The sequence below is a fragment of the Scyliorhinus torazame genome, chromosome 4 (genome assembly GCF_047496885.1).
Source record: "Scyliorhinus torazame isolate Kashiwa2021f chromosome 4, sScyTor2.1, whole genome shotgun sequence".
Classification (NCBI taxonomy): Eukaryota; Metazoa; Chordata; class Chondrichthyes; order Carcharhiniformes; family Scyliorhinidae; genus Scyliorhinus; species Scyliorhinus torazame.
Window position 1 is genome coordinate 327656384 of NC_092710.1, and position 17019 is coordinate 327673402.

At 48.3% G+C, this 17019-nt stretch overlaps 1 protein-coding gene across 1 annotated transcript in view; it reads right to left on the bottom strand.

The window, feature by feature from the left end:
- Positions 1-4438: 4438 nt before the first annotated feature.
- Positions 4439-17019, bottom strand: part of LOC140411129 (heme-binding protein 2-like) — a 40281-nt gene continuing 27700 nt past the window's right edge. Inside the window, exons 3-4 of the mRNA XM_072500190.1 lie at positions 15470-15644; positions 4439-7035 (exon numbers count right to left, since the gene is read on the bottom strand). Of these exons, the coding sequence (XP_072356291.1) occupies positions 6864-7035; positions 15470-15644 (347 nt within the window). The 3' untranslated portion in view covers positions 4439-6863. The remainder of the gene's footprint in view (positions 7036-15469; positions 15645-17019) is intronic.

The following is a 17019-nucleotide window of genomic DNA, read 5'->3' on the forward strand; positions in this document are numbered from 1 at the left end:
CCGTGGATGTGTGACATCACGTATGAGTCGTGTACACTGCCCGGGTAACGGGCGCAGACATGCAGGATCATCATGCGGTGGTCGCAGACCACCTGTATGTTCATCAAATAGGTCCCCTTCCTATTGGTGAACACGACCCTGTTATCTGCAGGTGGCCGCACGGCGACGTGCATCCCATCAATCGCGCCCTGGACCATGGGGAACCCGGCCACGGCAGAGAAGCCCACGGCCCGGGCATCTTGGCTGGCCCGGTCCACAGGGAAGCGGATGTAGCAGTGCGCAATGGCATATAGGGCGTCTGTCACTGCCCGGATGCACCGGTGCACCGATGTCTGCGATATGCCGGACAGGTCCCCACTCGGTTCCTGGAATGACCCCGTTGCATAAAGGTTCAGGGCCACCGTAACCTTGACGAACATGGGGAGAGGGTCCCCCCCGCCAGTGCCACGCGGTGATAGGTGCGCCAGCAGGTGGCAGATGTGTGCCACAGTTTCCCGGCTCATCCGGAGTCTCCTCCTGCATTCCCGGTCCGTGAGGTCCTGGTATGACAGCCGGGGCCGGTACACACGGGGCGTCCTCGGGTGCCTCCGTTGCCATGTGGCCACGGCGTCCTCCTCCCCCTCCTCGTCCTGTCGGTCAGGTGTCCCTCCAGCCTGGTCGGCTGCCGCCTGCCCCTCTGCGGTAGCCTGCGCCGCCTCTCTGGCACGCTCCCCATCCTCCTCCTCATCCAGGGCAACATGGACATTAGCGGCTGCCGCCACAGCGGCCAACATCGCTGGCTGATCGGAAAACATGACGGCCTGGGGAGGGTGGGGGAACGACGGCATGTCATCATTGCCCATACCCCCTCAACCTCCCAGCCAGGTGGCATGGACCGCATGGGTCCGACTGTTGGAGGCTGGCACCTGGCCAGGTGGACCAACTCACTTGCCCTCGCACCCCCCCTCCCCGGCACGGACCCCGTCCCCCGTCCCCCTCCCCGGCATGGACCCCCCCCCCCCCGGCACAGACCCCGTCCCCCTCCCCGGCACGGACTCCCCCCCCCGTCCCCCTACCCAGCACGGACCCCCCCTCCTCCCCGGCACTGACCCCCCGTCCCCCTCCCCGGCATGGAACCCCTCCGTCCCCCTCCCCGGCACGGACCCCCCGTCCCCCCGTCCCCCACCCTGGCAGCCATCCTCCCGTCCCCGGCACTCACCTTCCCTCCCGGCACTCCCCCAAAGCCCAGCCCACTCTAACCATCCCCCCCGCCGCACACACACACACACACACAACCCTACACACACCTCTCCCCCACACATACAGACTGCGGCCACGCTATCGCCTCTCCAACGGCCAACGCCCCAGGCCGTCACCCACCTCCACGCTGGTCGGCGTCAACCATGAGCACTGGTTGACGCCAATTAATAGGTAGTTTGATTTACGCCGACGTGACCCATGATCATTCTCCGAGGTGTGCGGTGCGATTGACGCCCCGCCGACTTTTCTCCCTTTGGAGAATTCGGCGGCCGGCGGTGGCGGGATTCACGACGGCCCACGGCGATTCTCCGACCCGGTGGGGGTTCGGAGAATCTCGCCCCACAACTGGAGTATTGTGTGCAGTTTTGGTGACCTGGGGCGAAATTCTCCCCCAACGGCGCGATGTCCGCCGATTGGCATCAAAAATGGCGCCAATCAGACGGGCATCGCGCCGGGCCAAAGGTGCGGAATGCTCCGCATCTTTGGGGGCCGAGCCCCAATATTGAGGGGCTAGGCCGGCGGCGGAGGGATTTCCGCCCCGCCAGCTGGCGGAAATGGCGTTTGTTGCCCTGCCAGCTGGCGCGGAAATGCGACGCATGCGCGGGAGCGTCAGCGGCCGCTGACAGTTTCCCGGCGCATGTGCGGGAGCGTCAGCGGCCGCTGAAAGTTTCCCGCGCATGCGCAGTGGGGAGAGTCTCTTCCACCTCCGCCATGGTGGAGGCCGTGGCGGAGGCGGAAGGGAAAGAGTGCCCCCACGGCACAGGTCCGCCCGCGGATCGGTGGGCCCCGATCGCGGGCCAGGCCACCGCGGGGGCACCCCCCGGGGTCAGATCGCCCCGGGGGGACCCCGGAGCCCGCCCACGCCGCCTGGTCCCGCCGGTAAATACCAGCTTTGATTTACGCCGGCGGGACAGGCAATTTCTGGGCGGGACTTCGGCCCATCCGGGCCGGAGAATTGAGCGGGAGGTCCCGCCAACCGGCGCGGCCCGATTCCCGCCCCCGCCAATCTCCGGTACTGGAGACTTCGGCGGGGGCGGGGGCGGGATTCACGGCGGCCAACGGCCATTCTCCGACCCGGCGGGGGGTCGGAGAATGACGCCCCTTATCTGAGGAAGATATACTTGCTCTGGAGGGAGAGTTTTCGAGGCTGGTTCCTGGGAAAGGGAATGACAAATGAGGAGAGGCTAACTTGGTTAGGATTATATTCATTGGAGTTTAGAAAGTGAGTGGGCATCTTACAGAAACTCATTAAATTTTAAAGAGGCTTCGACGGGGTTGATTCAGAAAGAATTTTCCCGATGGTGGGGACTCCAGAACTAGGAGTCATTGTTTCAGGATAAGGGGTAAACCTTCTGGGACTGAGGTTAGGAGAAATTACTTCACCCAGAGAATTACTTCCCGTACCAGCCTCCCCGAACAGGCGCCGGAATGTGGCGACTAGGGGCTTTTCACAGTAACTTAATTTGAAACCTACTTGTGACAATAAGCGATTTTCATTTCATTTCATTTCAGAGAGTGGTGAATCTGTGGAATTCACTACCACAGAAAGTAGTTGAGGCCAAAACGTTGCGTGATTTCAGAAGGAATTAGATATAACTCTTGGGGCTAAAGGGGCCAAGGGATACAGAGGAAGGCTGGATTAAGTTATTGAACTTGATGAATAGCCATAATTATAATGAATAGCGGAGCAGGCTCAAAGGGCTGAATGGTCTCCTCCTGTATCTCTGTATGTTTCCATGTCGCGAGTCTATGAACCAGATCCCAACCAACGTTCCTCCCCTATCCACCCAGATTGGCGAGATTTTCCAAACAGTGAAGAAATTCCCAACACCAGATGGATGACCGATCCATGGATTGTTGTATGTTGGCCGTTATCTATCCAGTGATACCCCATTGACAGAGTTAGAAAGACTGTTCAGAGTGGAGTTTGATAGATTGAAGCATCAGACTGCACGGGGATGTGAGCTGTCACCTGACCAATATGGAGCTCACTCTCCAAGTGTTGCATCTCTCAATAAATTACTCCCTGTCTCTTCATTCTTTCTCACTCTTTAATTTTACACCTCAATATTTTAACAGAATCCTTTCACTGAAATGTGGAGAGTTTTTCATAGATTATCATAGAATTTACAGTGCAGAAGGAGGCCATTCGGCCCATCGAGGCTGCACCGGCTCTTGGAAAGAGCACCCTACCCAAGGTCAACACCTCTACCCTATCCCCATAACCCAGTAACCCCACCCAACACTAAGGGCAATTTTGGACACTATGGGCAATTTACATTGGCCAATCCACCTAACCTGCACATCTTTGGACTGCGGGAGGAAACCGGAGCACCCGGAGGAAACCCACGCACACACGGGGAGGATTTGCAGACTCTGCACAGACAGTGACCCAAGCCGGAATCGAACCTGGGACCCTGGAGCTGTGAAGCAATTGTGTTATCCACAATGCTACCGTGCTGCCCACTAAAATGGTCATTACAAATGGTGCAATGGTATTTAAGTTTTCTTGCTTCAATCCAATTGCTCCATGTAATATTCACTGTGTAAATTCAATGTGAGTCACTGTGTACCCAATTCATTTTTCCCAATTAAGGGGCAATTTAGCGTGGCCAATCCACCTAGCCTGCACATCTTGGGTTATGGGGGCGAAACACACGCAAACACAGGGAGAATGTGCAAACTCCACACGGGCAGTGACCCAGAGCCGGGATCGAACCTGGGACCTCGGCGCCGTGAGGCAGCAATGCTAACCACTGCGCCACCGTGCACGGTAGCGTTGTGGACAGCACAATTGCTTCACAGCTCCAGGGTCCCAGGTTCGATTCCGGCTTGGGTCACTCTCTGTGCGGAGTCTGCACATCCTCCCCGTGTCTACGTGGGTTTCCTCCGGTGCTCCGGTTTCCTCCCACAGTCCAAAGATGTGCAGGTTAGGTGGATTGGCCATGATAAATTGCCCTTAGTGTTCAAAATTGCCCTTGGTGTTGGGTGGGGTTACTGGGTTATGGGGATAGGGTGGAGGTGTTGACCTTGGGTGGGGTGCTCTTTCCAAGAGCCGGCGCAGACTCGATGGGCTGAATGGCCTCCTTCTGCACAGTAAATTCTATGATAAATTCTAGGCTATCTAATATGAAACTAGTGATGTGATCATTGACCCAGATTTATTTCTGAGGAAGAATCTAACACGAGACCAAATGTGTAAATGCATCACCCTCTTTATTTCACAGTGAGAAGACATTCCCAGCAGTTTGAAAAACAAAAGACAAACAAAGACTAGAAGACGATGGTTTATTTGCTCCACAAGAGAAACCTGTGAATGGGTCACCCGTTAACAGGAGTCAGATCTGAATCGATCATTTTCTCAATCACCGATTCAGTCTGTCGATATTCCCAATGTCAGCTCCCAGTGTGAGTTTGACGAGATCTGAATTGAAACTTTATTCCATCTTCAGTCTCTGGATTCTAATTTTAGATTGGGATTCTTTCTCCGGTTTAAGGACCAGTTTTAAGCTGCTTCACATCTGAGTCACAAAACTCCCACTTCACTTTCCTGACCTGGGCCCATCTGTTTCCTGAACCTGGACTGGTCTGAGTCAGAACAAACTGGATTGAGAAACAACCTTTTAAATCGTCCCCAACACAATGTCCAGTGTTTGATTATCAGGAATGAAAGGAAAAGTGAATACTTTACTCCCCATACAGGGAGTCCCCATTCGCAGGTTTCTCCAGTGAGTGTCGTGTTCTTCCTACAGTGTACAGTGTCTATTCCACACAGTCTGTTATATGGTCCATTCCCATTATATTTCAGAGCACAGGAGTCAGAACTATTCAAACATTGAAACATGTGATGAAAATCTCAGTGTTTTACAAATGGTGAACACACTCTCTTTACAGTTTAAACATTCCCTTATAGTTAAATAATTCAATCTGGAACTAACTCCGAGTGAGAGAGCCCAGGGACAATCCCACATCTGAACACCTCATGATTTCACATTGAACAGCTTCAATACTCTGTGCTCTGTAACAAATCCCAATTTCATTTAACTCTTCACATCAACTTTAAACATTCTGGTCAGTATGATGGATAAACTTGAATATAATCCATCGCTGTGTGAAGATAGAAAATTCTGGAACTGCATCTGTCACTCGGACCATCTCAGTCTCAGTCTGTGCGCAATTCATTTAAAGCAAGATAACAGAAAAAGCGAATTACTGCAGTGATTAATCCCCGTTACCCAATAGAGGGCCCACCACCCTGTACAATTGAGTTTAGCCCTGCATATGTGCAGTGTGGAGACGTTAGACTAATATCACCAATGCTGCCGCATTGAGGTGGTTGGTTAGCAATGAAATTAAGACATCGCAAAATAATTTGGAATTGAAGGGAAACCTGATTCTAAACAACATTAAAGGAACAATAGCAGCCGGGATCCCTTTTCTGGGATTGCCAGATCTTCCAGGGCTGGAGGCTCACCAGCTCCCCGAACAGGCGCCGGAATGTGGCGACTAGGGGCTTTTCATAGTAACTTCATTTGAAGCCTACTTGTGACAATAAGCCATTTTCATTTCATTTTATTTCATTTTATTTCACGCCTGGTTAACATGTGGTTGCAAGACCATGTGATGTCTCCATATTTGGTTGTTTAATTCAGTGGGTAATACATCACTGGAATGTGATGTATTGTTGACGGAAGTCAGCCAAATAAGGAAAAAGTATAAAAGTTGAATATTTTGCAATGGAAAATGTTGTTATTCAGAGGGGCTTGATGTCATTCCACATGAACGATAGAAATGTAAATATGAAGATACAACAAGCACGTTTCACATATTTGTTCCCTGAATACCTGCCATTGCCTGTCCGCTGTCATACCTTTCAGTAATATTTCCCAGTCCGTCATAGTCAGCTCAAGCCTCATATCCTTAATCACATGCATCACTGATTTCCTGTCTAATGTTATTCCCAACATCACAACCCCTACGATTGCCCCTTGATGCTTCTTAACTCGTCCCACACAGATTCCACATAATTTGTACTAATATATTTCCTCAATATTGAATCAATATCTTCTTTAATCAACAATACAACTCCACCACCTTTTCCTTTCTGTCTGTCCTTGTTAAAAACTCTATAGCCCTCAATCTTTAGATGTTTAGTTCCCATCCTTGGTCACCTTGGAGCTATGTCTCCGTAATCCCAACTATATCATATCCCTCTACACCGATCTGCGCAACTAATTCATGCATTTTATTTTGAATGGACAGACATTGCATTCCCTCTGAGGTAAATATATCCTGTCTTAAGTAAGGAGATGAAATTTATGGTCAATATTCCAGGTTAAACTCAATGTGTACTTTGTGGAAAATGAAATCAGTTTTAGAATAGAGGCCGGAATTCTCCGGCCATTCGCTGGCGGCAAGCTTCTCTGGTCCCGCTGGCAGGGTACCAGTGTTGTGGGGTCGCTTCAATGGGAATTCCCATTGACTCTGGCGGGAGCAGATAATCCCGCCGCCAGTGAATGGCGCTCCGCTTCCTGCTGCCGAAAAAACACTTGGCTGGAGGCCCGGAGAATCCCGCCCAGAGTTAAGCACATCTCACTGTTTAGTGTCCACAAAGGTAACAATACCTAGTTTTCAGCTTCTTCAGTTCTTTCAAAAGCAATGAACATGAGCCCACGTGTGGTATACAAAGCGATACGAAATACTTCTCCAAAACTTTGATTGTCCTGTTCTAAGTCCTTCTGGAATTGAGCCACGCGATTTTCAATTTCATCTTCATCAGCTTCGTCGTCAAAAGCCCTGGAACAGAATTAATAGAGGAATTGAATTTTTATTCATCCTGATAAAACTTGTTTGGAAACCAAGTCGGTTGTCAGGACAACAGGAACAGGAGTTGACCATTCAGCCCATTGAGCCGCCCCCACCATTCAGTTAGTCCACAGCTGTAGTGACATCATAGAGAAGCTCGCCAAAGGTACAGACAAATGGCAAAGTTTAATACAGAGAAATGTGAGGTGGTGCATTTTAGAAGGAGGTGAAGGGAGAGTCAATATAGACTTTATGTTCCAATTCTACAGAGTGTACCAGGCCAGGGGACCTCAGGATGTATTGCTCTTTGAAGGTGGCAGCAGATCTTGAGAAAGTTGTCAATAAAGCATATGGGCACCTGGTTTCCCAGTCACATGGGTTGTGATGATATGAAGGCACCAATCTCTTATATGGATGGCATTGTCCATGGGGGGTGGGGGGCCTTGAAGCTCACTCAGAGATCAGGGTACCCTTTCAAAATGGCGCCACAATCTCTGAGGAGCCGGTCTCGCCGGCAGGTTCGGCCCGAAATGTGGGCTAGACCGGCGGGAAACTTCCCAAGGAATGAAAAAATGACAATAAGATATCGGAGCAGAATTAGGCTATTCGGCCCATCGAATCTGGTCCGCCATTCGATCATGGCTGATGCGTTCCTCATGCCCATTCATCTGCCTTCGCCCCATAACTTCTGATCTCCTTATTAATCAAGAAATTCCCTTATTAATCGAGCACCCCAGATTGGTGCTTCAGGTGCTGTTACCTACAGGGCTCCAGACCCAGAGCTGGAAGGTGGAATTAGCAGAATCGTTCTCTTCTAGAACATAAGAACTAGGAGCAGGTGTAGGCAATTTAACCTCTCTAGCCTCCTCCACCATTCAATATGATCATGGCTGATTTCATCATGGCCTCAACTCTACCATTCTCACTAACCCTTAAACCCATTATGAATTAAAAATCGGTCTAACTCCTCCGTAAATTTACTCACTGTCCCAGCATCCCCCGCACTCTGTGGTAGCGAATTCCACTCATTCATGACTCTCTGGGAGAAAAAGTTTCTCCTCATCTGTTTTACGCTGCTGCTTATCCTGAGACTATGACCTCTTGTTCTAGAATGCTCCACAAGAGCACCACCACCACCGGCCGTATGGGTGCCCCTCAAAAGGCCGTTCCCCCCGAGGAGCCCACAGACTTCCCACCTCCATCCACAACCTGGCGCCACATTGCTGCTGGGGCAGCACGCAGTCCACCTATGGGGGAAGCCCACAGTAGATCCCACAAGAAGCCACAGGACAGGGGCTGCAGGGCGTACTGTTGGCATGGGTAGGGGAGCAACCGGTACCCCTGCTGGCAGGGATGGGTGCCGGGGTCAGAGGCCCCCCCCCAGTTGCCATGGAACGATGGGCAAGGGCTGCGGTGCAGATGGGGGCATGCGGAGAGGCAGCAATGCAGACTGGGGCCACCATGTAGCCCGTTGGACCTGGATGGGCTCAGGTGTACCGTGCTAACATGTTCGCTTTTCAGCCCCTGCAGAGAATGGATTTCGGTATCCAACCGGGAATGGCTGGAATCTGCCTGGCCGTCGCAGCCCTGGCGGATGTACTGCGGCTGTACAAGCTGGATATGCTCTGGGAATCCCTGCCGAACAGGAGTCTGCCCCAGAGGAGCAGGGAGCCACCGAGTGGGAACAGAGAGCTGGTCATCCAACAGGCGGAGGAGGAGGTGCGAAGGAAGCGCCGCATCAGACCCCGTGTGTGTCGGCAGCACCTGTCATTGGAGGACCTGCCGGACCCAGCATGTCACCAAAGACTCCGGCTGGGCAACGAGACTGTGCAACATCTCTGCTGCATCATGGAGCATCTGGAACCGTGGGGAGTCTGGGGGAGGACACCTGCTCCTCAAGGCCGCCAAGGTGATGGTCACCTTGAACTTCTATGCAACGGAGTCCTTCCATATGCCGAGTGGGGACCTGTCGAGGATCTCCCAGACCTTCATGCACAGGTGCAACTGTGCCATTGCAGAGGCTCTGAATACCCAGGCACCGCAACGCATCAACCTCAATGTGGACCAAGCCCACCAGGATGCCTGGGCAGCGGGATTCGCTGCCATCGCTAAGATGCCCCAGGTTCTGGGGGTGATCGATGAGACACATGTCCCCATATGAGCACCACATGAGGAGTTGACCTTCATAAACCAAAAGGGTACAACTCCATGAATATGCAGCTGATGTGTGACCAGCAGCTGCACATCAGGCACATCTGCGGCGATAACCAGGCAGCGTGCACGACGGCTTCATCCTGGCACACTGGACATTTCCCAAAATATTTGAGGCACCACCTGAGTGAGGAGTTAAGGGTTGTCTTCTGGGTGACAGGGGTTATCCACTGCAGTCGTGGCTAATGACGCCGATCTGGAAGCCACAACCAACACAGGGACCCGTTACAATGATGCCATGCAATGACCAAGGGTGTGATCGAGCAGTGCTTCGGCATCCTGTAGATGTGATTCAAGTGCCCGGGCCACTCTGGAGGTGCCCTTTAGTATAGCACCAGGAGAGTCTCCCTCATCGTGGTGGCCTGCTGCATCCTCCACAAAATCATGCAGCAGAGATGCTGGAGGAAAAGGAAGTACTCCAGGCCTCATCCAACAAAGAGCATGCGGAGGAGGGCAAGGATGGCAGGGCATGGGGCCTGGGCGGCCACTGGAGGCCGCACAATGTGTGCACCTGCACATGGGACACAAATTGGCACCAGGTTCACTGGCTACTCGAACATCCCCTTTCAACCCACACATCCACCTCTCCGCCATGTCTAATCTCCCCAGCCCCTGTGCACCCCTCTGGCACTTGAAACCGCCTTCATTAACGTGGAACTCTCGTGATTCAGTCCCGGCATCAGCGCTTAGTCTCTCAAACGGAGAATCCTGGAGCTCATCTCTGGAATCAATCGAGTGAACCTCCTCTGAAATTTCTCCAATGTCATTATATTTTTCCTCAAATAAGGAGACCAAAACTGTGCACAATACTCCAGGTGCAGTCTCACCAATGACTTATATAGTTGCAACAACACTTCCTTACCGTTAAATTCAATTTTTGCTGTAAATGCCAAAATTGTATTCGCTCTCCTTATTACCTGCTACATCTACATGCTAGTTTTCTGCGACTCATGCATTAGGACCCCCAGGTCCCTCTGCCCCGGAACATCCCAAAGTCCCTCCCAATTTAGTTAATAAGTTGCGATTCCATTTTTCCGACCAAAATGGATTATCTCACACTTATCCACGTTAAATGCCATCTGCCACATTTTGGCCCACTCGCCTAACCTACCCATATTCGCCGTATTATTGCCAAGTTTGAGGCTGCAACAAAAATAGGTGGGAAGGCAAATGGCGAGGATGATGCAAAGGGTCTCCAGTGGGATATAGGCAGGTTAAGTGAATGGGCAACAACTTGGCGGAAGGAATATGATGCAGGAAAATGTGAAGTTATGCGTTTTGGTAGGAAGAATAAAGAAACTGAAAACTATTTAAATGTAGCAAAATTGCAGAAAGTTGCAGCCCAGAGAGATTTAGGGGGTTCTCATGCATAAATCACAAAAAGTTTGCAAGCAAGTTCAGCAGATAATAGGGAAGGTAAATGGAATTGTTGGCCTTTATTTCAAAGGGAATGGAACAGAAAAATAGGGAAGTCTTGCTAAAACTGCAAGGCACTAATTCGACCACACCTAGAATACTGCGAATAGTTTTGGTCTCCTTATCTAAGGAAATATATATTGGCAGTTTCAGGCAGTCCAGAGAAGATTCACCAGGTTGAGCCCGGGTATGGAGGGATTTTCTTATGAGGCGAGGTCGAGTAGGTTGGGCCTGTACTCATTGGAGTTTAGAAGAATGAGGGGTGACCTTATTGAGACGTACAGGATTCACAGGAGTTTGACAGGTGATAGAAATCAGATTTTGTAGTTAGCTATAGATAAGATAGATAAAAGGTTTAATGAAGAAATCCTGGTTGGAAAAATCCTTTAATCCTTAAGAGTATTTAACTAAATCAAAATATATTAACCATGAGAGTGAGGAAAAAGCTGACTAATTATGAACTGAACAGATAAGACACACCATTCTCACATTTTGCAAGTTGTTTGAAGACCGCTGGCGAGTGCAAGCCCAGATAGCAGAAAAGACCCTTTGTGTTATGGAAAACTGGGATGACATCCCAGTTCCGTTTCGATGGTAACGGCTGTCAGCTCATCATGATAATTTCTTGTGGGAAACGTGTTTCGCTCAGACCATCATGGAAAATTACCACAAATCGTTCATCTCTTAAATTTGACAGACAGACACTTCGGTCGAATTAAGTGAATTACAAATTAGTCAAAACCAATCACAGCTGTAAAGAGGATGGAACTTTAAAGATAGTAGTATCCTTAAAAAGTTCAGTTGTCGGGATGAGAAACCACCCCTTTTTCTACTCCGGAATCATTCTTACTTAATCTCTGAAACCTATTCTCTTGCTTGCTTTGCAAATCGCCAGTTTTATGTTGTTTAAATCACTCAGGCATTTTTAATAGTGTGTATTTGATTTGAAGAAGTACCGAGTTGTATTTTAAAATTCAACCACTGTATTTGCTAAAGACAATCAATCTGACTAGCTTGTTGCAGGGCTAGTTGGAACTTCCTCAATTCTGTATTGAAAAATAAACTTTATCAGTAGACACTAAAGCTGACGAATAAAGTTTCAAATAACTTTACCAAGAAGCACAGTCTGGAATTTCTGTTATTTGGGAACTAAAAAGGGATAATGCATATCCAGGGTTCCGAGTAGACACAGAGATCCATCAATTGGCATAGTCGGCAGGGTGGTTCCTCTTGTAGCAGAGTCTAGGACCAGAGGGCACAATCTCAAAGGAAGAGGTTGTCCATTTAAGACAGAGATAATGAGGATATTCTGCTCTTTGGGTGAAAATAGAACGGGAGTTACCACCTCAAAATAAGGGGGAGCAGGTTTAAGACTGAGTCGAGGAGGAACTTATTCACCCAAAGGGTTGTGAATCTGTGGAATTCCCTCACCAGTGAAGTAGTTGAGGCCGCTTCATTAATTGTTTTTAAGGTGAAGATAGATAGATTTTGAATAGAAAAGGAATTAAGTGTTATGATGAGCAGGTGGGTTAGTGGATCTGAGTCCACAAAAAGATCAGCCATGATCTTATTGAATGGCAGAGCAGGCTCGAAGGGTCAGGGGGCCTACCCCTGCTCTTAGTCCTTATGTTCTTATGTTCTGTCAGAGGGTAGTGAATCTTTGGAATTCTTTACCTGGGACAACGGAAGCTGTATGTTAAGTATGTCCAGGGCTGAGGTAGATAGATTTTTTAATCGGTAAGGCAATCAAAGATTATTTGGAGAAGGTGGGTAAATGGAGTTGAGGATTATCATCTCACATTTAATGGTGGAGCAGACTCGATGGGCCTACGTCTTGTGACCTAACGGTATGACAATTTATAAATGGTGTATTTAAACATTGTGGAAGAGACATACTCTCAGTGGTCTGTCCTTATGGACACACGGAATTGAGCTGCACAGTTCTGTCTGTTTGGCCGAAGAGGCTCCAGGGTCAGTTTCACCAACCCTTGCTCCAAATATGCCCTTACGCTTGTGATTTATCTGTGCAAAGATTGCCTGCAGAGTTTCCTGTGCTACAACTCCAGCACATACTGTCCACACCCAGCAGATATCTCAGAAACTCCTTCTCCATCACCGTCTGTACTTTTGAAGGGAGAACTTCCATTTTTTCTGATTGTTCATGAGACCTGAATCCCTGATCAGGAATTCCTGGGGTGAACTGTTGTTCACAGGAATGACTGGCTGGAAATTCACAGGCCCCCAAGTCCATGAATTTCTGCCAATGATTTAAACAGACTAAAAACCAGCCAATAATTTCCCAAAGAGCAACGTCTGCCATCAAGACTACAGATGAGAAATAGCATCACAGTTCATTACAACAGGAGAATAATGTCAACATTGGGATTGTGCTGTGGTGTGACCCACGCCGATGGTGTGATATGGGGGATGTCGAATGAGGAATTGACTAGGCCCAGCTCTGTTACTCTTGTACAGTAAATCAAACTGACATTCATCATCCAGACATAATGTTTCCCCCTCCCTCCCTCCACCACCACAGGTTACAGGAGGTGGGGAGTAACATTGTAACTGTGTGAGAAAAACAGGTAAGTTTAAGTGATCTATAGTTGCATAGTTAAATATGAGATATAGCTTTAAGAGGGTTGAATTAAATGTTGCCGTTTAAGGCAGTGTAAGCCTATTGTTAGATTCATGCTAGACAGAAGTGTTTGTATCTGTGGGGGTCTGGACAACTCAACTTCTTCTTGTTTTGTGCTGAGAGAGGGTTGTGGCATGAAACATAAACAAGCTTAATAACCAGTGGCACCGTGAGGATAGGAATGCTTTCTGAGTGTAGATTTTGCTGAATATAGCAGTTGGTTTTAGAAGGCTAGATAGAGAGGAAACATCTCTTTCAGATTTGCTAGAAGAAAAGCTAGATCATGATGCAATGGTTCAGAAAACAATTGCAGGAATGGCTCATTAAGGAGACTAGAGAATGAAGATAAGTTTCCAAGAAGTCTGAAGTTACATTAACAAAGAAAGAACCGGGCAGCACGGTGGCGCAGTGGGTTAACCCTGCTGCCTCATGGTGCCAGGGTCCCAGGTTTGATCCGGGCTCCAGATCACAGTCCGTGTGGAGTTTGCACATTGTCTGCGTGGGTTTCGCCCCCACAACCCAAAGATGTGCACGGTAGGTGCATTGGCCTCGATAAATTGTCCTTAATTGGAGAAAATGAATTGGGTACTCTAAATTTATTTTTAAAAATAAAAAAAAACAAAGAAAGAACCGCCTGAAAAATAAGATAATTTTTCTGGACATTAAAGTCAGATCTGGGAAGAGAAGAGCTGATACGGTAGGCCGCAGACAAACGACAATTCTGAAGCAATTGGAAGGTTTGTTGTCCTTATTTCTCCAGTTTGAGTAGCATTTTGGAAGCATGTTGCGATTCAAGATAAAGGCAGTTTTAAAGGAGAGGTGGAAAACCTGGTGCTGGATCTCTTGTTAAAAGTGAAGTGGAAGCTTTGTTTGACAGGATAGTTGGAAAATCAGGAGTGTATTTTTAATACAAACAGCTGATGGAAAATATTGTTTGAAAAAAATGTTTTAAAGTGTGCCTTTTTGGGAGTGGAGTTAGGAAAATCTCATGTGCCAATCATCTGGGGGGATTGTGAGAGAAATTCGCAGAAGATCAGTTGAGCGGCATCGACCATTTGGTTTCAGAGTTTGGGGTTATTTTTGAAAACTGTATATACATTTATGAACCTAAGGGAGGTGTAAAGAAGCATTGTATTAAAATCAAACTTTCCATGTTTAATAATGTTTTCTTTCATATTATTAAAAATTAATGAGCAATCCAGTGACTCTGTTCCTCCACATTTTCTAAAAAAAACGTAAAAGTTACAGTTCTTTGCGCCAGCGTTCCATTCTGGAATGTTTCTGTCCAGTGGTAACACCAATTGGAGTAACAACTGTGTCATTTATGACTATGCAGAGAAACGAGCAGGTAAAGAGACATTTAAAGTAATGACCATGGAATAGAACATCAGATATCTCAATGATGGGATGATGTATTTTGGATGAGGCACTGATCGAAGGAAGTGAAATTGTCCTTCCAGAAATATAGAACGTGGTGTATGTGAGAATTACAGATAAACAGGAGCTAACTCCACATGATCCAGAGTAATGGGAATGGGAGGTCTGGCTGCCTGATCAGAAGAGAATCTGTAGGCTGTAAAATATGGACCAATCCATTTCACAATTAATATTGACCAATGTTCCCATGTGACTGGATGACCCTATTAATCACAGATTGACTTTACGTAGAGTCTTGGTGGCATGGTGACACAGTGGTTAGCACTGCTGCCTCACAGCTCCAGGTTCCTGGGTTCAATTCCGGCCTTGGGTGACTGCCTGTGTGAAGTTTGTGCTTTCTCCCCGTGTCTGTGTGGGTTTCCTCCAGTTCTCCGGTTTCCTCCCGCAGTCCAAAGATGTGCAAGTTAGGTGGATTGGCCATGCGAGATTTCCCCCCAGTATCCAAAAAGGTTGGGTGGGATTACTGGGTTACAAGGATAGGGTGGAGGTGTGGGCTTAAGAACGCTGCTCTTTCCCAGAGCCAGTGCAGCCTCAATGGGCCAAATGGCCTCCTGTAGGGATTCTATGATATTCTATGATGTTGGCTCAAGAGCTGATATGTTGAAAGGTCATTTGGACTCAAACCATTAATTGCTTCTCTCCACAGATGCTGCCAGACCTGTTATGCTTATCCAGCTTTTCCTCTTTCATTTTGATATCAAATATATCAGCAACGAAACTCACCTGACATAGAACCAAACATCAGATCTGCTTCCGAGTTGAACTGTGTCATCTAATGGTTCCGGTAACTTGGCGATTTCAGGAAGGAGTAGACGATATACGACAAATGACTGTTGCATTGTGCCATTTTCCAAACGTCCAAGAACTCCCCAAGGAGCAGCGACAGGAACAATTGTACCTGTGGATAAAGAAACACTTACAGCAGTTCCAGGTAAGGGGACTGGGTGACATCGCTGAGATGTGGAAAACACTGATGTGGGTACATTGAATTATGGACACACAGAATGCTACTGTTCCTGTGCCCTTTGCTGAAGTTATCCAATTAATCACATTGACCTCTTTTCCCACTGACCCACTTAAATGTTCCCCATCAGTTCAACATTTATCTTTTGAGCGGCGCTATTGAACTTTCTTCCACCACCATTTCAGACAGAGCATTCCAGATCACAATGATTTATTGTTTAAATGAAAGTTTCCTCTGTTCTTTTGCCAATCATATTAATTCTCTGTCCTCCGGTTATTGACTCCTCTGCACTGGAAACAATTTCACCACATTTACTCTGTCAAAACCCTTCTTGGTTTGAAAACCTCTCAAATCTCCTGGTAACTTTGTCTGCTCAAAGGAAATTCCCTCCAACTTTCCCAGTCTCTCCATGTAGCTGAGGCCTATCAACACTCACGTTATTCTCACAAATCTCTTGCGCAACCTCTCCAAGGCCCTGGGCTCCTTCCTGAAGTGTGGAGCCCAGGGTTAAACACAATACTCCAGCTAAGGCATAACCGGTGTTGCATGAAAGTTGAACAGAATGTTTTCACTTTTCTCTTCTATTCTTCTAATAACACCAAGGATTCTGTACATTGTGGCAAATCATGGAAGCTGGTTGTCCCTGGTGACCACGTCCGCAGGAGGTGTGTCCAACTGCAGCTACTGGTTAGCCGCATTTCGGAGCTGGAGCTGAGGGTGGATTCACTGTGAAGCATCTGCGACGCTGAGCAAGTCGGGGATAGTACGTTCAGTGAGGTAGTCACACCGCAGATGAGGATTGAACAGGCAGAAAGGACCACCAGGCAGAGTAGAGGAAGGCAGGTGGTGCAGGAGATCCCTGTGGCCATCTCTCTTTCTAACAGATATCATCTTTTAGATACTGTTGGTGGAGGTGACTGTGTCGGGAAAAGCAGTGTCATGGCACCATGGGTACACAGGAGGGGCGGAGCAGTAACGTCAAGGTTACAGTGGTAGGGTATTCAATTGTAATTGGAGCAGACAGGCATTTCTGTGGCTGCAAAAGTGATTCCGGAATGGAATGTTGCCTCCCTGGTGCCCAGGATATCTGAACGACTGCAGGGCATACTGAAGGGGGAGGGCAAACAGGCAGATATGAAGTACACATTGTTACTAACGATATAGGCAGAAGTCCCGTACCAGCCTCCCCGAACAGGCGTCGGATTGTGGCGACTAGGGGCTTTTCACAGTAACTTCATTTGAAGCCTATTTGTGACAATAAGCGATTTTCATTTCATTTTCATTTCAAGTCCTGCAAGCAGAATTTAGG